This window comes from Geotrypetes seraphini, chromosome 11 (assembly GCF_902459505.1).
Source record: "Geotrypetes seraphini chromosome 11, aGeoSer1.1, whole genome shotgun sequence".
NCBI classification, from domain to species: Eukaryota; Metazoa; Chordata; class Amphibia; order Gymnophiona; family Dermophiidae; genus Geotrypetes; species Geotrypetes seraphini.
The window spans coordinates 25,222,163-25,242,639 of NC_047094.1; the positions used below are offsets into that span (position 1 = coordinate 25,222,163).

Below are 20,477 nucleotides of genomic sequence, written 5' to 3' on the forward strand. Positions count from 1 at the left end.
GAGTGGTCTGGGAGATGCAGACAGAGGGATGTGGTGCTTTGCGCAGAGATTCATTGGGAGGCCTCAACTGCATAAGCCAGTCAGGGCTAAATGTGGGGTCAGAAAGTAAAAACCACAATTGCAGGTTGGTGGAGCCGGCCCTGCTGGCTGGAACAAATATGGCAACTGCATCAAACATTTACCCATGGAGTGGAGTAGAACGGGTTAAAAGACTAGGGAACACTCGATGAAGTTACAGGGAAATACTTTTAAAACCAATAGGAGGACATTTTTTTTCACTCAGAGAATAGTTAAGCTCTGGAACGCGTTGCCAGAGGATGTGGTAAGAGCGGATAGTGTAGCTGGTTTTAAGAAAGGTTTGGACAAGTTCCTGGAGGAAAAGTCCATAGGCTGTTATTGAGAAAGACATGGGGGAAGCCACTGCTTGCCCTGGATCGGCAGCATGGAACATTGCTACTTCTTGGGTTTTGGCCAGGTACTAGTGACCTGGATTGGCCACTGTGAGAACGGGCTACTGGGCTTGATGGACCAGAATGGAGCTAATTATTTATTTGTTTATTTAATTTGATTATCTAAAGCATGTTTATTGCAGCATGCAAACATAAACAATATAATCAGTAATACCTCATTACAGCAAGAAAAAAACTATTAAAAAATAATTATTACAATACATAAAATAATCAAAATATAGGTTTAAATAAAACTGAAACTAATACTCTGAAATGCAGAAAATGCTGCATATGTTCTGGCCAAGTACTCAGAAAAGGTACTTTTCTATAACTAGAATTACTCACAAGAAACATACAGTTGGCCTTGCCTCCGGAAAGCTGAAGATGGCTTCAATGTTTCACTAGTGTTATCGAATGCATATTCCTTGGAGAGAAAAATGTTATCATGAAGGGAAATCTTTACATTTCAAATGCCTTTGGATACTTATTGTACCACTGGGAGATGGCGTGGCCTAGCAAAGCCAGGGCTGAGGTCTAGCTTCTGCCACCCATAATCCTTTGTGACCTCAGGCAAGTCATTTTGTCTCCCATTTCCTCAGGTAGTCATTTAGGAACCCTTCTATTAAAATGTACTAAAAGGTGTCCAGCGCTATCCTCAGCGCGGGACTTTCCAATGCACTGAGGCCAATTTTTGTACGGAATGAAATGGCCCTATTTTCCATTTTTCCCATTAATGGTCACACGATAACTTCAAAGGAAAAAAATGCAGGAATGGTGATACAAATTGTTTTATGTTCACATCTTGTACACCATTCCTGCAATTTTTTTCCTTTGTTCATTGTTCGATATATCACTGCAGTTCTGTTGGATTTTTTGCTTGTGTTTCCACACACTAATTTCCCCATTTGTGCATGAGCCCCTATCACCACCTATTTTGTAAGTGGTAAGGGCTCCCGTACCAGCCATTTCCTAATTGGTGGGCATGTGGCAATATAGCTGCGCTATTACTAAAGAACACACCTACTCCGCCACCCAGCCCTCCACCTATCCCCAGCGCTAAAAAATTTAATCTTATTTTTAGTACATGAGAAGCACACATTGCTCTGACCACTAGGCCAATTCCTCTCCCAGTGTGCGGTGGTGGCTAAAAATGCAAATAGGATGCTAAGAATTATTAGGAAAGAGGTGGTAAATAAGACTGAGAATATTATAATGCTCTATAAAAGAAAAGTGACTAAAATGATAAAGGGGATAGAGCTCCTCTCGTTAGTGCTGCCCGAATCAGGAAAAAAATTTTGATTTGATTCGATTCAGCCTATCAAATTGGTTTTTCGATTCGATTTGATTTTCCTGCCCAATTGGGTGGTTTTTTTCAAACATCCTGGTAGGTTTATTTTACAGCCTCTTCACACTCTTTGCCTTCTCCTAACCACACTTGCGCTGTGGTGTAAACAAAATAAACAAATAAAAAATACTTTTCCTCTCTCTGTTAAATCCTAGCTCACGTTTGCAGTCTAACACCAGCTCTGGCAGGATACACATTTCAAATCTGACATATTGTAATCACAAAACAGAAAATGAAATTAGTTTTTCTACCTTTTGTTGTCTGGTCGTTATTCAAATTTTGTTGGTCTCAGGCTCTGGTTGACATCTGATAACTTGCTTGCCAGGGTCTCCTTCTTTCTTCTTTCTCCCTGCTAACCATCCATCTTCCATCTCTGTCCTCCCCTTCCATTTCTCTTCCCTCCCCAGGAGGTCTGGCATCTTTCCTTTTTTTCGTCTCCCTCCACAGATCCACCTTTTCTTAACTACCCTTTCATCCAGCATCTCTCCTTCCTTCCCCACCACCCCAGGGTCCATCATCTCTCCCTTTCTTTTCTCAACTACCCTCCTATCCAGTATCTCTATCCCCCCTCCACCCCATCTCTTGCATCCAACTTCTCTCCCTTTCTGTTCCTTCCCTCCCTAAATCCCATTGTCCATCATCTCTCTCCCTCTCCTCTACTTTCAGACCCATTTCTTCCTCTCCAAAGTCCGGCATATGCACATCTCTTTGAACCCCCTTCCCTCCCTCCATGCACTTCTATACCAGGGCCCCTCTCCCCTGAAGGTCTGTCCCCTTTGAAGGTCTGTCCCCCCTGAAGGCCTGCACCCCACCCCCTAAAGTCCTGTGGCACCATCCCTGAAGGCCTGTTTCCCCCTTGAAGGCTTGTCCCTCCCCCTTAAAGGTCTGCATCCCACCCCTGAAGGCCTGCCTATCCCCCCTTAAGGCCTGCCTGTCCCTCCTAAAGGACTATCCCCCCTTGAAGACCTGTCCCCCCCCTTTGAAGGCCTGCTTCCCCCTTTGAAGGCCTGTCCCCCCCTTGAAGGCCTATTCCACCCCTGAAGGCCTGCCTGTCCCCCCCTAAAGGCCTGTCTCCCCCTTGAAGACCTGTCCCCCCCTTTGAAGGCCAGCCTCCTCCCCCTGAAGGCCTATCCCACCCTGAAGGCCTGCCTGTCTCCCTTAAAGGCCTGTCCCCCCCTTGAAGACCTGTCCCCCCCTTTGAAGGCCTGCCTGCCTATCCCCCCTGAAGGCCTGCTTGCCTGTCCCACCCCGAAGAACTTCTCACTCCCCCCACCCCCCTGGTCTCCCCGCAATGTTTACCTTCCAGGAACAGCCTGCAAACAAGATCACGGTGCTAGCGATCTTAGTACCGCTTCAGAGCTGTTTCCTCTGTCGCGGTCCCGCCCCTCCTCTGATGTCAGAGAAAGGGCGGGACCACGTCGGAGGAAACAGCTCTGAAGCGGTACTAAGATCGCTACCACCACGATTTTGTTTGCAGGCTGTTCCTGGACTTTAAATAGTGCGGGGAGACCAAGGGGGGGAAGCAGAAGGCCAGGGGGGTGGAAGCCGGAAGCTGGACGCCGGGGGGGGGAAGCCGACAGCAGCACTTCCCGATTGAACCTCCCCCCTCGCCCTCTAAAGCAGATGCAGCAGCTGCCGCTCCTGCTTTAGGGGGAGAGTCAGGCGAATCGGGAAGCTGATTTTTTTTTGTTTTGAACCGATTCGAATCGATTCACCCGAAATGAATCGGTGAACCGATTCGGGCAGCACTACCTCTCGTATGAGGAAATAAAGAGGTTAAGGCTCTTCAGCTTGGAAAAGAGATGGCTGAGGGAGTTCATGACTGAGGTCTACAAAATTCGGAGTAGTGTAGAACAGGTAAAAGTAAATCAATTGTTTACGTGGGATCTCTCGGAGAGAGAAAGAGAATGGTTACTGCGGATGGGCAGACTAGATGGGCCATTTGGCCTTTATCTACCGTCATGTTTCTATGTTTTACTCTTTCAAAAATTACGAAGACTAAGGGACACTCAATAAAGTTATATGAAAATACCTTTAAAAATATAGGAGGAAATATTTTTCCAGTCAATGAAAAATTAAGCTCTGAAACTTGTTACCAGAGACTACTGTAAAACGGTTGGTGGTTTTCATCATAAAGCGTATGGGGGACAGACTTAAGATCTCAATATATATACTTTGGAAGAAAGGCGGAAGAGAGAAGATATGAGAGAGCCATTTAAACCAACTTAAACTGAAAACCCACTCATTCGACAAGTTTGTCTGATCCTCCAAGCCCCTGACTCATTCTTAACACCCCTCCGCCCTCACTTCCAGCTTCTCTTCCCCTTTCCTCCTCTCTTCCCCTCTACTCCCTACCCCCTTACTTATATTGATACCTGTTCCCTCAATCCCACTTTGTACCTATCCACTACTGTATACTGTCTTGAACTGAAAAGGTATTATGGGATATAAATAAAGCTATTATTATTATTACTTAAATATCAATGTGGCATAAATGCGCATGAGGTGAATCTCTTTCAGTTGAACGATAACTCTGGAATGAAGGGGCATAGGATGAAGGTGAAAGGGGGAAGATTCAGAAGTAACCTCAGAAAACACTTTCACAGAAAGGGTGGTGAATGCTCGAAAAGGCCTCATGGAGACAAATAGTGTATCTGAATTCAAGAATGCTTGGGACAAGTACGCTGGATCTCTAAGGGAGAGGAGGGGATAGTAGATGGCATGGATAGGCAGACTAGATAGGCCATATGGGCTTTATTTGCCTTCATTTTTCTATGTTTTCTAGCAATTAGCATAGCTGGGTCCATCTAGCCCAGTATCCTGTTTCCAATATTGACAGAAACCCAAATAGTATCAAGATTCCATGCCACCGATCCAGGGCAAGCAGTGGCTTCCCCCATGTCTGTCTCAACAGCGGACGATAGGAACTTGTCCAAACCTTTCTTAAACTAGCTACATTAACCACTCTTACCGCATCCTCTAGCAACGCATTCCAGAGCTTAACTATTCTCTGAGTGAAAAAATATTTCCTCCTATTAATATGTTTGTGATTTGGTGGGTATAATACCTGGTATTTGTACTAGTTGGACACCTGAATCCAATAAAAATGATTAAAAAAATTAAAAAAATCATCTATTTTTGAGGGATATATTTAGAAAGCATTACTGGTATTTAGGGCTCCTTTTACGAAGGTGCGCTAGGGCCTTAACGCACGGAATAGCGCGTGCTAAATTTCCACGCTTCCTTTTGAGCAGGTGGTAGATTTCCGGCTAGCGCGCGCTAATCCGGTGCGTGCGATAAAACCACTAGCGCACCTTCGTAAAAGGAGCCCTTAATGTACAAAATATCTTAACAGATCAACAGAAAACAGTAGGGGAATGGTGGAAGAACAAAACTACTAATGACCTCTTGAGTTGTGGACAGAACTAAGAATACAAATCAGTTTTGCTTTTTGCATGTGTTCTTTGGGTGATTGACTTACATTTGGAAAGTCTGCAGGCATTCTATAAATTGTTGTTGTATCTGATAATTCTTTGAGCATAGTGTCATTAACGAAGACCAGAGCACAATCCAAGAGAGCCTCAAAGAACTCAAGAAATGTCATCTGGAGAGGAAAAAAAAAAAAGATATAAAATTACGAGAGTTCATAATTTTCCGAGAAAGACATGAGAAACATTATAGCATCTCTCTACAATTCGTAAAGGAGAAATTAGGGTTTTCCTGTTAATTTTCTTTCCTTGAGTTCCTCCAGTCCAATCCAGACAGTAAAATTACTACATCAGATGCGAGGCAGTTACTAGCAAAGTATGCCAAATCTAATTATGGGCTCCTTTTACTAAGCCGCATTAGGGCTTTAACGTGCGGAATAGCGCGTGCTAAATTGTTGCCAGCGCTAGACCTTAACGCCAGCAATGAGCTGGCGTTACTTCTAGCCGCATATTGCGGGTTTAGCGCGTGCTAAAATGCTGCATGCGCTAAAAACACTAACACAGCTTAATAAAAGGAGCCCTATGTACTAGATAAATGTCCAGCTTACTTGATGAAGTGTTTATCTCCATCTTTTCTGCACACTATTATACATGGATAAATACTAACCTAAAGTCCAGTGTATTTTCCTACTTCTGGTGCTAGTATAGTGTTGACACCTATATTGAAAAATAAGGTAAGCCTTCATGATCCACCAAATTATAGACCAGTTGCCTCAATTCTTCTTCTTACTAAAATTATGGAAAGGGTGGGCAATTAAAGTGTGAAATAATTATTTTGAGAAATTTGAGATTTTTTTTTTTTTCAATTCTTTATTCATTTTTCATTTTACTTCAAGTACACAATATTACATCAATTGAATCATACACATCACTTGAAATTCTTTCAATTGTCATCTTAAATATATAAAATATATCCCTCCCCCACCCACCCTTTTCACAAATATTGTAATCAAAAAATATCATACATGTGTTATATTCATAGAATTAATTAAACCTATATTATAACTATATACCACCCCCTTTAACATAATTATACTTTCAGTGTAAAAAGACTTCTAATCATTACAATAAGTTATCAATGGCCCCCAAATCTTTTTAAAATTATTATAATTCCCTTTTTGTATAGCAATTGTTCTTTCCATTTTGTATATATGGCACAACGAATTCCACCAGAAGGTGTAATTAAGTCTGGTGTAATTTTTCCAATTTCTGGTGATATGTTGAATGGCGATTCCTGTCATTATTAATAAAAGTTTATTTTGCATAAAAAGTATGTTATAAGTATGGAAAGGGGGGGATATAAAATTATAATATTGTTTTTTTCAGTATCTTTGAATATAATATTGCATAATATGCTTGAATTATATTATTTGAGGAAAGGGAGGGTGGGGGAGGGATTTAAATTTATGTATTTGGGGGGCGTGGCTTGGCTGGCACACAAGATGGACGTGTGATCGCGGCGCTCCTCTTACCTGGGCAACGGCTGAATAAAAAAGATTATTGTGGCTTGAGTTTCGGCGGAAAAGTTTTGGGGAAAGTGCGGGAGCATGGCGAGTACGAGGCAGAGCAAAAATGAAACCGGAGCAGCGGCGAAAAGGCAGAAGCAGGATCAAATTACCCCGTGTAAGGTTCCGCTTCCGGGAGATGAATCGGAAGAGCTGAGTAAAGCCGAAGTTATGGGGGAATTAAGACAAATAAAACAAATGTTAAAAGAAAATGTAAACAGCATGGCAGAAATGAAGGAAGAAATATTGAATATACATAGGCAGATGGAAGTGACAAACAAAAGAACAACAGATCTGGAAACTAAAATGAAGGTTTTGGAATGTGCAGAAAGAAGATGTAAAAATGACAGTTTGGAAATTATTCAACTGAAAAATCAGCTGGAAGATTATGAAAACCGTGGTAGAAGGAAAAATATAAAACTTTTTGGAATACAAGAAAATTTGGAAGGAGGAAATGCCATACAGTTTTTAGAAAATTTAATACCTAAATTACTGCAGTTGGATTTCAAACAGCCTTTGGAAATAGAACGTGCACACAGGATTCCAACAAAACGTGTGGAAAACCAAGGGAGACCAAGGCCATTGATATTCAAGATGTTAAGATACCACAAGCAATAGAAATTTTAAATGCTGCCAAACGAGATAAAAACTTAAATTATAAAGGGTCCAAAATATGGTTTTTACCAGACTTTGCTAAAAATACAGCAAACATTAGGAAGCAATTCCTCAATCTGAGACCTCAATTAAAGGAAAAAGGATATAAGTATGGGTTATATTACCCAGCAAAAATGAGGGTATCTTGTGGGGATAAATCTTTGTATTTTGTTGACCCGGAGAAGCTAAAGACTTTTCTTTCAAAATCAGAACCTATGTCATTTTAGCATAATGGGTGCTGGAATGAAGGAAAAGGTATTAAGATTGGATTGGAGGATATTAAATAAAAGTTTATATAAAGAGTTATGGGACTTCCGTTTGATGGAGAAAGAAGAATAAGCAACAAAGAACAGGAAATATAAATGGACAAGTGGAAAAGACAATAAAAGGATGTAAAGAAGAAAGAAGCAAGAAGGAGGGACTGGAAAGTCATTAAGTGAAGTTATTAGACTGAACTTTAGGGGACTGAAGGCTGGATTGCTGGAGTAAGGAATGAACATGAAGGAATAATTAACTTGATAAGTTAATAAAAGGGGAAAAGTAATGAATGGACAAGAAAATAAATGGATGTTAAGAAGAAGAAAGCAGGATTGGTAGACTGGAAGGACATTAAATAAAATGACAGTTGGCAGTCAGGGGACTTAAGATATGATGGATGAAACAAAGAAATAAATATGAAAGATCAGACAATTTAATAAGTCAGTAAATGAGGAAAAGTAAAGAACGAAAGGACAAGAAGAAGAATGCAGAATGGACTAATTATAGACATGACAAGTTTTATGGCATTTAGATGCAAGTAAAGTAAAGAAAGAATTAATAATATAAAAGAAAGATACATAATAGGAATTTATAGGTAGCTAAAGGATATGGCTAAATGATCAAATTTAAGGATTGATTTTGTGGTATTATAGTTTCAAAAGGATTGGATTTATTTTGGAAAAGGAAAAATATTAAAAAAAGAAAAAAAAGAAAATAAAAAATATTAATAACATTAATAATAAATAAATAAATAAATAAAATAAATAAATATAAAACAGGAAAAATAAAAATAAAAATGAAAAAGGGAATAATTTTATTCTTGACAATGAATTAAAAATGTTTATATATAAAGAGAAGATAAAAACATATATTTGATAAGAATTTTTAATGATATGTATGAAAATATGGATATTTGCTTTTGGATATTAAAAGGAAGATAGAGGTTGATTGATTGGATAATATGAGATATAGGATAAATGATAGTACTCTATTAAATATATGTTTATGTTAGAATTTTGTTGAATGAAATAAATTAAATTTCATAATGTATAAAGTATATATAGTAAGGTCAACAAAAGGATTAATATTTGTAGATGAACTACAATAGTAAATATTTAGAACATAAGATTATATGTAGAATATTGAGAATAAATAACATGATATGTTTGGGGAATGAAATGGAGTTTGATGAGAATATAAAGATGCATTAATGAAAAGTTAGGAAATAAATATGGTTATGTGATTAAAGGTTAAATAACAGATAGAGAAATTAATTACTTTAAAATGGTAATATGAAAAGGTTTTATGATTAGAAGAGAGATATAATTAGATACATTGAGGGGGGATAGTGAGTTTGTCTTAATATATGATAAAGGGGTTATTAATAAATATTGGTTGCCTGGGGGGGAGGGGAAAAGTTGGGATTACTGGTCCAATGTGTGTCCTTAAGCAGTCATTATATTGGGGGGGAGGAGGGGGGAAGAAGGTGGGTATTAAAGGTATTACTGGGATGATTAAGACAAGGATTAATAAGGGATTGGGTAATTTAGGGGTAAAGATGTGTGCCATTGGGAGAATTTCTTTAGATTTTAGATTTGGAAGAGGGGAAGAGGAAGATTATGATGATGAGTTCCCACCGTGTCCTGCTTCCTCCTGCTTGCCTACCTCTCTCCCAGCTCTCTCCTCCTCAGCTACCGCCTGCTCTGCCTGCCTCCACGCGGTCTAGCTCATGACTGGGATTAGTTGATCCATGACTGGATAGTTGTTGCTGAACAAGGGCTGATAGCTAGCTTATAATCATTAAAACCATTGGGTAATCTCAAGTAAAACTAATGCCTACTTAGAATCAAATAATGCTATTTTTTTTCCTGTAGCTTGCGCTTGCAGTGGGAGAAGACCTTCACTCCTTAGGACAGGCCTTGATTAGCCTTTCTTGCAATCTAGGAGCCCCCCCCCATCAACTTTCACTATTGTCCTAACCAAAGTTCAGGAATGGCAGGGAATAAGGGGATAGGATTCCTCTGAGGATTGCTGTTGGGACCTAATTTAGATGGTTTGAGATGTTTGGAGAGGTGGGGGTGGGGGTGAGTCCTCTAAATTTTCTTCACACTTCTACCTCTAACCCTCTGTTGTATTTCCTTCCTATTTCTCCTACTGTAAACCGCGTCGAGCTCTACGAACGTGGAGATGATGCGGTATACAAACCTAAGGATTAGATTAGATTATGGCAGAGTTTGGACAGTCATCAGGTAGATTAATGTAATTCCAGAAGTGAGATACTGAGTTGTGCATATGTGTGTGTGTGCATGTATGGCAAAAAGACAAGTACGGTCCCAGGGGGAGTAGAGAAGCACCTGAGCTTCTGAGATAAGGTGAAGCATGTTTGAGCTCACTCAGGCACACAGGTTCATAAGAAACACCCACAAGGCCAGGAGGTGAGGTGAAGGGACCAAAAGGGGTCACTAGGTTACAGAGAAGGTCATAGAAGGTAGTCTTTGACTGCAGAGGTCAGACCCTTGCTGACCCATCAGAGCAAAGATAGTAGAGATAATCAGGTAGACAAAAGAATCAAGCTCAGCTGAGAGAAAAAGAAGGTCTTTGCAATGGCGTAGCTAGACAGCCAATTTTGGGAAGGCCTGAGACCAAAGTGGGTGGACCTCTCTCTCTCCCCCCTTTCCAGCCTATGCAGCCTCTCTCTTTACCTCACTCCCCCTTCCCTAACTTGTGCAACCTTTCTCTTTCCCTCCCTTCTCACCCCCTAGCCTGTGCACCAGCCTGTCTTGTAGTGTTTCAGTTTCTTTTCAGGTCATCAGCAGTTGACCTGGAAGCCTTCCTTCTGACACAAAACAGAAATGCATCAGAAGGAAGGCTTATAGTTGAGCCAGAAGCCTGTGGATGCTAGGTGAATGGGCCTGAGCCCACACTGGGTGGGCCAGGCCTGCCCAGGTCCACTCCGACCTATCCCTTGGCTATGCCCCTGGGTCTTTGCAAGAGAAAAAGACTACTAGCAACAAGGCTTATAAAATGCATTGCTAACATACCAGGACAGGAAGTGACTGCAACATTAAATTCTAAGAAGTGAGGATAGCATTAAACACATTTTAGAGCTATATCATACAACTAGTATAAGGTTCCCTTTTGGGTCAGTTTATTTCAGGGCTGTGGAGTTGGAGTTAGAAGCAATTTTTGGGTTACTGGAGTCAGAATCGGTGGAAATGTGCCAATTCCAACTCCTAATAGAGTTAAATTGTATATCATGCAAATATAAGAATGCTTAAGGCCCCTTTTTATCAAGATGCGTTAGGGGTTTTTGTTTTTTTTTTAAATCACTGGCTGCTGCGGTAAAAAGCTCTGAAGCTCTTGAGCATCGCAACTTTTATCACTGTGGCTGGCGATAAAAAAACCCTAATGCAGCTTGATAAAAAGGGGCCTAAATTTCTTATTTCACATATAATAATTTGATTAGCCCCTTTTTTTCAGGATATGTTTTACTTTTAGAATAAATTTTGATATAAAGTTATTTGATTACAAATGTAATATAAGATTTTATATTTATATTAGTGAAATTGGCACCTAGAGAATGACAAGGGGACAAAGTTTGTCCCCATCCCCGCTCCATTTCTGTCCATCCTTGCTCCATTCCTGACTAAGCCTATCCACAAAGTCTCAAATAATTATGATTTTATATTGAAATCTTTTTATTCAAGTATAAATAGAAACAATATTCTGTACAACTGTCATTTTATAAATCACAAATACAGAACAAGGATCAATAAAACCCATCTTCCCTCCCCCTCACAAATATCCCTTCCACTATCAAGACAATTGAACAAGCCAAATTACTACAAAATGCTGCACAGAAAAATCATGCTAACAGAATACCTCGGTCACACACACAGAACACAAATGCTAAATACATAATAGCTGACCAAAAATGATAAACATAAATTAAACCAAAATCCCAAGAAGCCACACTTTGCATGTACTACAAAACCTATATAGATATATAAATAAAGGAGACAGGTTCCAGAGCCCTGGTTTATTTACATCTCTTCCCTTAGAGGTTCTCTCTCTCTTTTTTTAATTTTATTTTAACTATATATTTCTACCTCCTCCGAAATCAATTCTTGTCTTCCCTTGCAAGCTGGGCAGGAGGAAAAGCAGATAACATATGTCCTGACAAGCTATGACCCTAGGTCACACAGGAATGACTTGGAAGTAGGGGCTCCAGGACCCACCATGAGCCTCCTAACCAGCACCAGCTGATCCAATCTCTCTTATTTGGATGGATACCCCAAAAGCTAACTTCTGGATGGGCCAAGTACCAGAACTCTTCAAACCAGAGACTACATAAGTTTATTTGTCTTTCAGTCCCTAGTAGGAAATAAATACAGAACATAAGAATTGCCGCTGCTGGGTCAGACCAGTGGTCCATCGCGCCCAGCACTCAAAGACCAGCATCCTAACTGAGACTAGCCCTACCAGCGCATGTTCTTGTTCAGCAGGAACTTGTCTAACTTTGTCTTGAATCCTTGGAGGGTGTTTTCCCCTATAACAGCCTCCGGAAGAGCGTTCCAACTTTCTACCACACTCTGGGTGAAGAAGAACTTCCTTACGTTTGTACAGAATCTATCCCCTTTCAACTTTAGAGAGTTATAGGTTAATTGTGGGCTACACAGGACCCTAAATAGGGTTGTGTCATGAAACCAATGGCTTTCAGTCTCTGTCTGCTGACAGGAAAGTGTAAATGCTCATATCTGGACTGGACTGGACTGGACTGGAATGGAGAAATAGCACCTTTTTAACATGAAAATGCTTCACCTCCCTCGGCATCTTAAAATCTGATATTATTCAATAAAATTCTAGTAAGGATTTCTTTCTATTAAATGATAGAATAATTCTATAGTTTAATAACATTTCACTAAAATCATATCTAGGAAGAATAAAATTGATATTGTATTTTCTACTATATGCCAGAATTTATTTTATAAATACACTTTGTGTAACAAAAATGTCAAACAACAAGAGATATGATTTTTACCCCCTGTTTCACTAAGGTGTGCTGATTAGTAAGCGCTAATCGAATTAGCGCGTGCTAAGCGCTAATGCGTCCATAGACTAACATGCGCGCGTTTAGCGTGCGCTAATGTGATTAGCGCGCTTTAATCGGTTAGCGCATCTTAGTAAAACAGGGCCTTAGATTGCATATATCAGGCACCTCCTGCTGCTTTGTAATCATTTATTGACATACCTCCAACTCTAAGTTGATGTCATCTCCATTACCGCGTACAGCAGGGTTGTCGTCTGCTAAGATATCCACAACCTTTGTGGTGTTTAGGTCTTTGTTTATAAGGTTAAATTCCTATATCAGAAAAAAAAGAAACCATTAAGTAACAAGAAGTGGCCATACTGCAAGATAAAGCATCTTTATGTGAACAATTATTTTGGGTACCTATTAACTAATTGGACTTTACAATCTAAAAATAGTGAGGAATGCATTATTTATGTTATAATTGTATCAATGAGAGCGGAGTAGAGGAGTGGCCTAGTGGTTAGAGGAGCTGCCTCAGCACCCTGGGGTCATGAGTTCAATTCCCACTGCAGCTTCTTATGACTCTGGGCAAAGTCACTTAACACTTCATTGCCCCCAGGTACAAAATTACATTACATTAGTGATTTCTATTCCACCAATACCTTGCGGTTCAAGGCGGATTACAAAAGAAATTATCTGGCCATTTCCAGAGGGCAAATTGCTTCAGAGAATTGGGATGAGTCTTGGGTGTTAGTTTGTCTTCAAGGATGTCTTGAATAGGATGGTTTCTATTTCTTTTCTAAACAATTTGTAGTCTGGAGTCGTTATCAGCAAATTGGAGAGTTGGTAGTCTAGTTTTGCTGCTTGTGTGGCTAGAAGGCCATCGTACAGTTTTTTTTTTGTTTGACGTCTATGATTGGGGGATGCGTGAACAGTTTGTGCATTCTCCTGTGTCTGGTTGAGGTAGTTATGATTAGGCGGTTGTTTAGGTAGGCTGGATTATCTCCATTTATGGTTTTAAATAGTAGGCAGTAGAATTTGAATTGTACTCTTGCTTGTATTGGGAGCCAGTGTGAATCGAGGTATGCCGCTGTGATGTGGTCGTGTTTCCTCAGTGAATAGATAAGTCTTAGTGCTGTGTTTTGAACTGTTTGTATTTGTTTTATCATGGTTGTGGGGCAGGGGAGATAGAATATGTTGCAGTAGTCTAGAAGACCTAGGACTAGGGACTGGACCAAGAGCTGGAATTGTGTTCGAATCCACCATTCAAAGAATTTTCGAACTTGCCTTAAGTTTCTCATGACTGCGAATGATTTTTGTATTGTTTTGTTGATTTGTGGTTGCAGTATGTAGTATGCAAGTCCCATTCCCCCTTTACCACTTTACAAAAATGTCAAATTAGTTAAAATGTAGTGGAGGAATGATCCAGCAACAAACTGGGATCATCACTTTTCACAGCTAGCTCAGACTATGATATCAGATTACAATAACAAAGCTAGTATAATATATTCAAGAATTGTAAATGAAGGAAATATTTGGTCTTACCTGCTAATTTTCTTTCCTTAAGTCCAACCAGACCAGGCCAGAATGGATAGGTTCATTTCTCTCTACCAGCAGATGGAGGCAAAAAACAAATCTTCTGTCGGTTCAACGGATGGCCACCAGGAGAATCTCGGGGCTCAAAGGTCTCTCGTACGAGAAGAGACTAAACAAACTACAGCTCTACACTCTAGAAGAACGTAGGGAGAGGGGAGACATGATTGAGACATTTAAATACATCACAGGACGTATCGAGGTGGAAGATGATATCTTCTTTCTCAGGGGATCCTCTGCCACTAGAGGGCATCCGCTCAAACTCAGGGGTGGGAAATTTCATGGCGACATCAGGAAGTATTTCTTCACAGAAAGAGTAGTTGACCGTTGGAATGAGCTTCCAGCGCAGGTGATCGAGGCCAGCAGCGTGCTGGACTTTAAGAATAAATGGGATGCCTATAGGGGATCCCTAAGAGGGTCAATCTGAATAAATAGTCACTAGGTATAGACTTAAGAGGAAGGGTCAGTAGGGTGGGCAGACTTGATGGGCTATAGCCCTTTTCTGCCATCATCTTCTATGTTTCTATAAGGCACCATGCAATCATCTGCTCTTCTATATTTTCCATAACTAAGCAAAGAATGACCTCCAAAACATTTCTCCCCAAAAACAAAGGAAGGAGGTAAATATCATAAACTAGCAAGTTGCTAACCAAGCACAAGGATTCAAACAGTCTAACCAGATAAGATTTTGAATGAGTCTCTGGAAGTTCTGCTTCATGCAACGAGTGGTGGACACCTGGAATGCTCTCCCAGAAGAGGTAATTGCGGAATCCACCATTCTAGAATTTAAGGGTAAGTTAGATGTACATCTCCTTATGAGTGGCATAAGGTGATATAAGTAAGGGTAAGCTAGATGCACATTTCCTTATGAGAAGCTTAGAGTGATATGGGGACTAAAACTATGCCAGGGTACACCTGGTGGGGCCTCCACGTGTGCAAATCTAGGGTCTAGGGATCTAGGGACCTAGGGTCTGTTCCGGAGAAGGCACTTCTTATGTTCTTATGTTAATTCAAGGAAAGAAAATTAGCAGGTAAGACCAAATTTTACTTCCCTGTCATCTACCAGATCAGTTTAGAAGACTTTGTGGGACTGCGCAGACTTTGTGGGACTGTGTCCCCACTCCCCCTCCCGCTGCCCTGAGCATCTTAGTCCTTTGATGTGCTCTTCAACAGCCAATCATCCAGATAGGGAAACACATGGATTCCTAGTTTTCTTAGTGATGCTGGGACTATTGCTAAACATTTTGTAAAAACCTTGGGAGCTAATGTGAGGCTAAAGGGCAAAACATGATACTGGAAGAGATGAGTTCCCACCTAAAATCTCATATTCTTCCTGTGACCTGGAAGTATTGGAATATGTGTATAGGCATCCTTCACGTCCAAAAAGCATAGCCAATCTTGTTTCTGAATCTTTAGGAGAAGGAGAGCTCAAAGAAACCATCCTAAACTTTTCTTTGACCAGATATTTGTTCAGGGCTCTTAGGTCTATGATGGGATGCATCCCCCCTCCCCACCTCCCCACTACCGTCTTCTTTGGAACAAGGAATAGAATCCCAGCTCTTCTTCCCCTGGTGGTATGGGCTTGACCACATTGGTCTTTAGAAGAGCAGAGAGTTCCTCTACCAATACTTCTCTGTTTTGAGAGCTCTAAGAAATTGACCTTGGGGAGGCAATTTGGTGGTCTTTGTTGCCAAAGAAGAGTGTACCAAGACAGACTATTTGTAAAGCCCACTGGTTGGAGGTTATAAAGGGCCACCTTTCCTTGAAAAAATCAGCTTCTCTATATCTTGTCCCTCCCTTTTCTTTTCCCTTCTTCCTTCCTCTACTGCATTTCTAACCACTACTCTCTGTACCGTTTGTTTTTTGTTTTGTTTTTGTACACTGCTCTGATAGTTCTCCCAATCTGTGGTATAGTAAATTCTAGATAAACTTGGAAATAAATAAATAAAGTGTTCCACTCCTCTAAAATTAGGGCTTTAGTGGCCTGATGGACTGGGAAAAATGTGGATGGTTTGTGCAGCCTTCTCAGGATAGGATCCTCTAAAGCAGTGTCTCTCAAACTTTTTTAGCTCCAGCGCAAATGGAGCAAATGGAGCTCCGGCGCAAATGTTTTTCGCGGCACATTATAACTGAAATTATAAAACTGCAAAACCAACAAAAAATTAAATTTGAGAGTTATTTATTTAAGGTTCTTTAAGCTATGTATGGGTAATTGTAACAACGGTGAAACTAAAGTAGATAGAATTGCTAATCAATGCGATGGAGGGGTGCCGGAGAGGAGGAAAAGCGTCAGCACGTCCTGTAACATAGTAGATGACGGCAGATAAAGAACCGAAAGGTCCATCCAGTCTGCCCAACCTGATTCAATTTAAATTTTTTAAATTTTTTCTTCTTAGCTATTTCTGGGCAAGAATCCAAAGCTCTACCTCTTCGCCGGCATCTCGCGGCTCACAGTTTGCCATATACTGCATTAGGCAGACCAGATATTTACATACAACAGCAGCTTCTTGGGGAGAAGGCAAAGAACAGCTGCAGACAAAATAAAGCAATAGATCCTGACAGACAGACATTAGTGATTTCAATTCCGCCATTACCTTGCGGTTCAAGGCAGATTACATTGTTACAGTTTACAGTATTACATATTACATATGAGGTATTAGGTCAATTGGAGATACATAAGAAGTAGTCTGGAAATTTACTAAGATGGTAAGGATCAGGGAGTGTTGCAGGTGGTGCTTAGGTCAAGTCTGGTTGTGTTAGTTTAGTTTAATGTATTTTTTGAACAGTAGGGTTTTTGTTTCTTTTTTGAAGGTTTTGAAGTCTGTGGTCGTGATTAGTAGGTTGGAGAGTTGGTGGTCCAGTTTTGCAGCTCTAGTAGCTAGGAGGTTGTCATACAGTTTCTTTCATTTGACGTTTTTGGTCGGCGGATACGTGAATGGTGTGTGGGTTCTCCTGTGTCTGGTTGAGGAGGATTGATTTAGCCGATTATTCCAGGATTCTGGGCTGTCTCCGTTTATGGCTTTAAATAGTAGGCAGTAGAATTTGAAGAGTACTCTCGCTTGAACTGGGAGCCAGTGAGTTTCGAGGTATGACTCTGTGATATGGTCGTATTTCTTCAGCAAGTAGATAAGTCTTAGGGCTGTGTTTTGTATTGTTTGAAGTTGTTTTATCATGGTTGCTGGGCATGAGAGATATAGTATGTTGCATTAGTCTATTAGTCCTAGGACTAGGGATTGTACCACGAGTTGAAATTGTTTTCTGTCGAAGAATTTTCGAATTTGCCTTAGGTTTCTTTAGCTCATTTAGATCATTTACTGTTCTACTGTCCTTTTATTTTGGCTTTTTGGAAATCAATTTGGGGGCCAAATAAATAGGTTGTTAGAAAACCCAGTAGCCTTGACATATGATACTATTTTATTTGGCATGTCAATGAGAGCAAAAAGTCAGATTTCTTCAAAAAAACAATAAGCTTTTACTTATTATGACAGGTGTTGCCATTTAACAGATTACGTTTAATTGGAAAAATTGGAGCAGATTAAATTACAGTTTTTGGTGGAATTCTTTATGTCATCTATATAAAATGGAAAGAATATAAGCCACACAAAAAGGATATTTAAGTAAATTTCGAGATGTTTGGGGACCATTAACAGATTATTGCAATGAGTAGTTAACATTTTCCCTTAATAATATAATTGAAATGATGGGATAGGGGTGGGGGTGGGGTTTCTGTTTCTTTATTAAATGTTTGGATTAATAAGAAAGATTATATTATATAATATATGTGAATGCATATGATATGGGAAGGATAGGAGGGAGGGGGTTATAATTCATTAATTTAAGTTGATTGTAATAGAATATCAAGTGATGTTTTTAAGTTCAAATGTTATTTCTTGATACACTTGTTGTAAGGTGAAAAATGAATAAAGAATTTTTTAAAAAAAAGAATTGGTTAGACAGAAAAAAAAAGGTTTCTCATAACTGCAAACTCAAAGAACTATCAGTACATGTTTCAACACTTTTATGCGTTTTTATAAGATAGTTTTACAATTACACGTCTCCCTCCGTATCCGCTGTGATAGGGAATTAACAGACCCGCGAATACAGAAAAAAACGCGAATAACTTTTTCATATGTTGTTCGCGGTTTCACCATATCCACGATGGTTTTTAATAGAAAACCGCAAATAACATGGTGGGAAACCTGACATGTTCCTGAAGGAGAGGCGACACACGGTGAAGAAAGTGTTGGGAATCGGTGATCTCTGTAAACGCTTGGAATCAACGATTTCTCTATGCAAGCTGACATCATTTGGGGGGGGGGGGGAGGAGCCAGCAAGCTAAAAACCGCAAATAATCGAAACTGCGATTGCTGAAACTGCGAATATGAGGGAGAAGTCTAGTGGAGTTAGTGATCATTAGCAAAATTTTGAGGACGGGGAAGAGGCTGTAGGTCTAAAAGTTAATTGGGAGGGAAGGTTTGCCTGGACTTGCGCAGGCCTTGAAAAAGTGTCTGTTCCCTGCACAGCTGAACCTGGTGCCATGGCGTCCCCTACTCCCGATACTGCCCACAGAGCCAATTAGCCTAATGGCAGCTCTTGAGTTGGCACTGCAGATTATTCTGTGTCATAATATTACAAACACACCAGCATAATATGGGTCTTACTTTTAAAAACCAGACAAAAAGTCTCATTTTCATTGTATTCTTATGAACTGAAGAATTTTTATTACATAAAAACTGGTATATTTCCCAACATTTTTCAGCGAAAACAGCTACAAGGCCAGTTTTCTCAGGATCAGAAAAGAAACTGCCTACAAAGAGAAAGAAAATGCCTCAATAAAATATCTTTTGAAATATCAAATTGAAAAAACTTAATGTTCAAGTAAAGATCTACAAAGTACATGCATTTCTTCTGTATACCTTTTACAGTGCATGCATTGGGAACAATGTTTTCTGCCATAATTTTAGAAAAACATTCACCCAGGGAAAGGAGTTTGTTTCTGCAACAAAACCAACAAATATTAGTTAGAAAATAGTATCTATAAATACAGCCTATCAGCCATTACGATCACAAAGTATACAGGCTGGAGTATACCATGACATTTAACACACGCATAAAATCTCAAGAAAAGATTAGCAAAAGATCAGGCTAGTAGTAAGGTTCATTATTATTTGTCAAATCTAATTTGAATATTTTGACAAGTAACCTTGCCCATCTCTGGTCATGTGACCTATACAGCAGACTTGAGGATCTGCCCGGGCCCCACTCCTCCCACCCTGCCCCACCTCTTTTGATTATATTGCCGGAAGTTACATTGTAACTCCTCCCTAAAATCCATCCCTTTTGGTGTTGCACTGGAAGTGACATCATACACCATCCAGGCCACACCTCTTTTCTAAGATGGCAACATCTGAGTCACACAAATCTAAGATGGCAGCTACCATAGAGTCACTGCATGTTTTACACTACTCATCAGGACTTGATGTCTGTCACCAGATTCTGCCCCCTACAGCCTTGAAGGAACATGCACAGTTTCCATAGTGACCATGTGCATTTTAAACAGATAATCAGCCCTCTGTTGAATCAAATCTCTATTCTTACTACTTATTTTGCAAAAGTATATTTGTGCAGTACAAAAAAATACATTTTATACTATTTCTTTGGTTTTAGACTTGCTTGAACAATCTACCACAGTTTCCTCCTCCTTCTCCTGTGGGAATCATATTCACATAGGGCATGGCATTAAACTGTAAGTGGTGGATGCAAGGAGCAGTTTCCCATTGCAGGTGACAAAGGAAAAACTAATAAGTGAAATCATGAAAGCTTGGGATCAGTGGCATAGCGAGGGTAGGGGGGGCGCCTCCCATGCTCTCCTCTCTTCCCCTGCTCCTTCCATGCCCACCATGCCACACTCGCGCCCTTCTCTCTCACCCCGTACCTCTTTAGATCTTTCTCAGTGTGAGCAGCTTCTCTGGCCTGCTGCTTGTGCTGGCCCTGCAACCTGGAAGAGATATCAGAGGGAGCCAGGCTGGAGTAGTTACTTACACTGGAAAGGATTTAAAAAAGTATGGGAGGGGGGAAGGCGCGAATGTGGCATGGGGGCGGAGAGGTGCCCGAACCCCAACCAAAATGGTGCCCAGGGCAGTCCACTCCCCT

At 40.3% G+C, this 20,477-nt stretch overlaps 1 protein-coding gene across 6 annotated transcripts in view; it reads right to left on the reverse strand.

The window, feature by feature from the left end:
* Nucleotides 1-20,477, reverse strand: part of LOC117345692 (radial spoke head 10 homolog B-like) — a 106,722-nt gene that overhangs the window by 19,050 nt on the left and 67,195 nt on the right. For all 6 annotated transcript variants that reach the window (XR_004536486.1, XR_004536487.1, XM_033914716.1 and 3 more), the window contains exons 13-17: nt 19,241-19,320; nt 18,986-19,131; nt 12,951-13,061; nt 5,276-5,398; nt 795-873 (exon numbers count right to left, since the gene is read on the reverse strand). Coding sequence is in view for 4 of the 6 variants with exons in the window: in XM_033914716.1 (XP_033770607.1) it covers nt 795-873; nt 5,276-5,398; nt 12,951-13,061; nt 18,986-19,131; nt 19,241-19,320 (539 nt within the window). In the remaining 2 variants the exon portion in view is untranslated. The remainder of the gene's footprint in view (nt 1-794; nt 874-5,275; nt 5,399-12,950; nt 13,062-18,985; nt 19,132-19,240; nt 19,321-20,477) is intronic.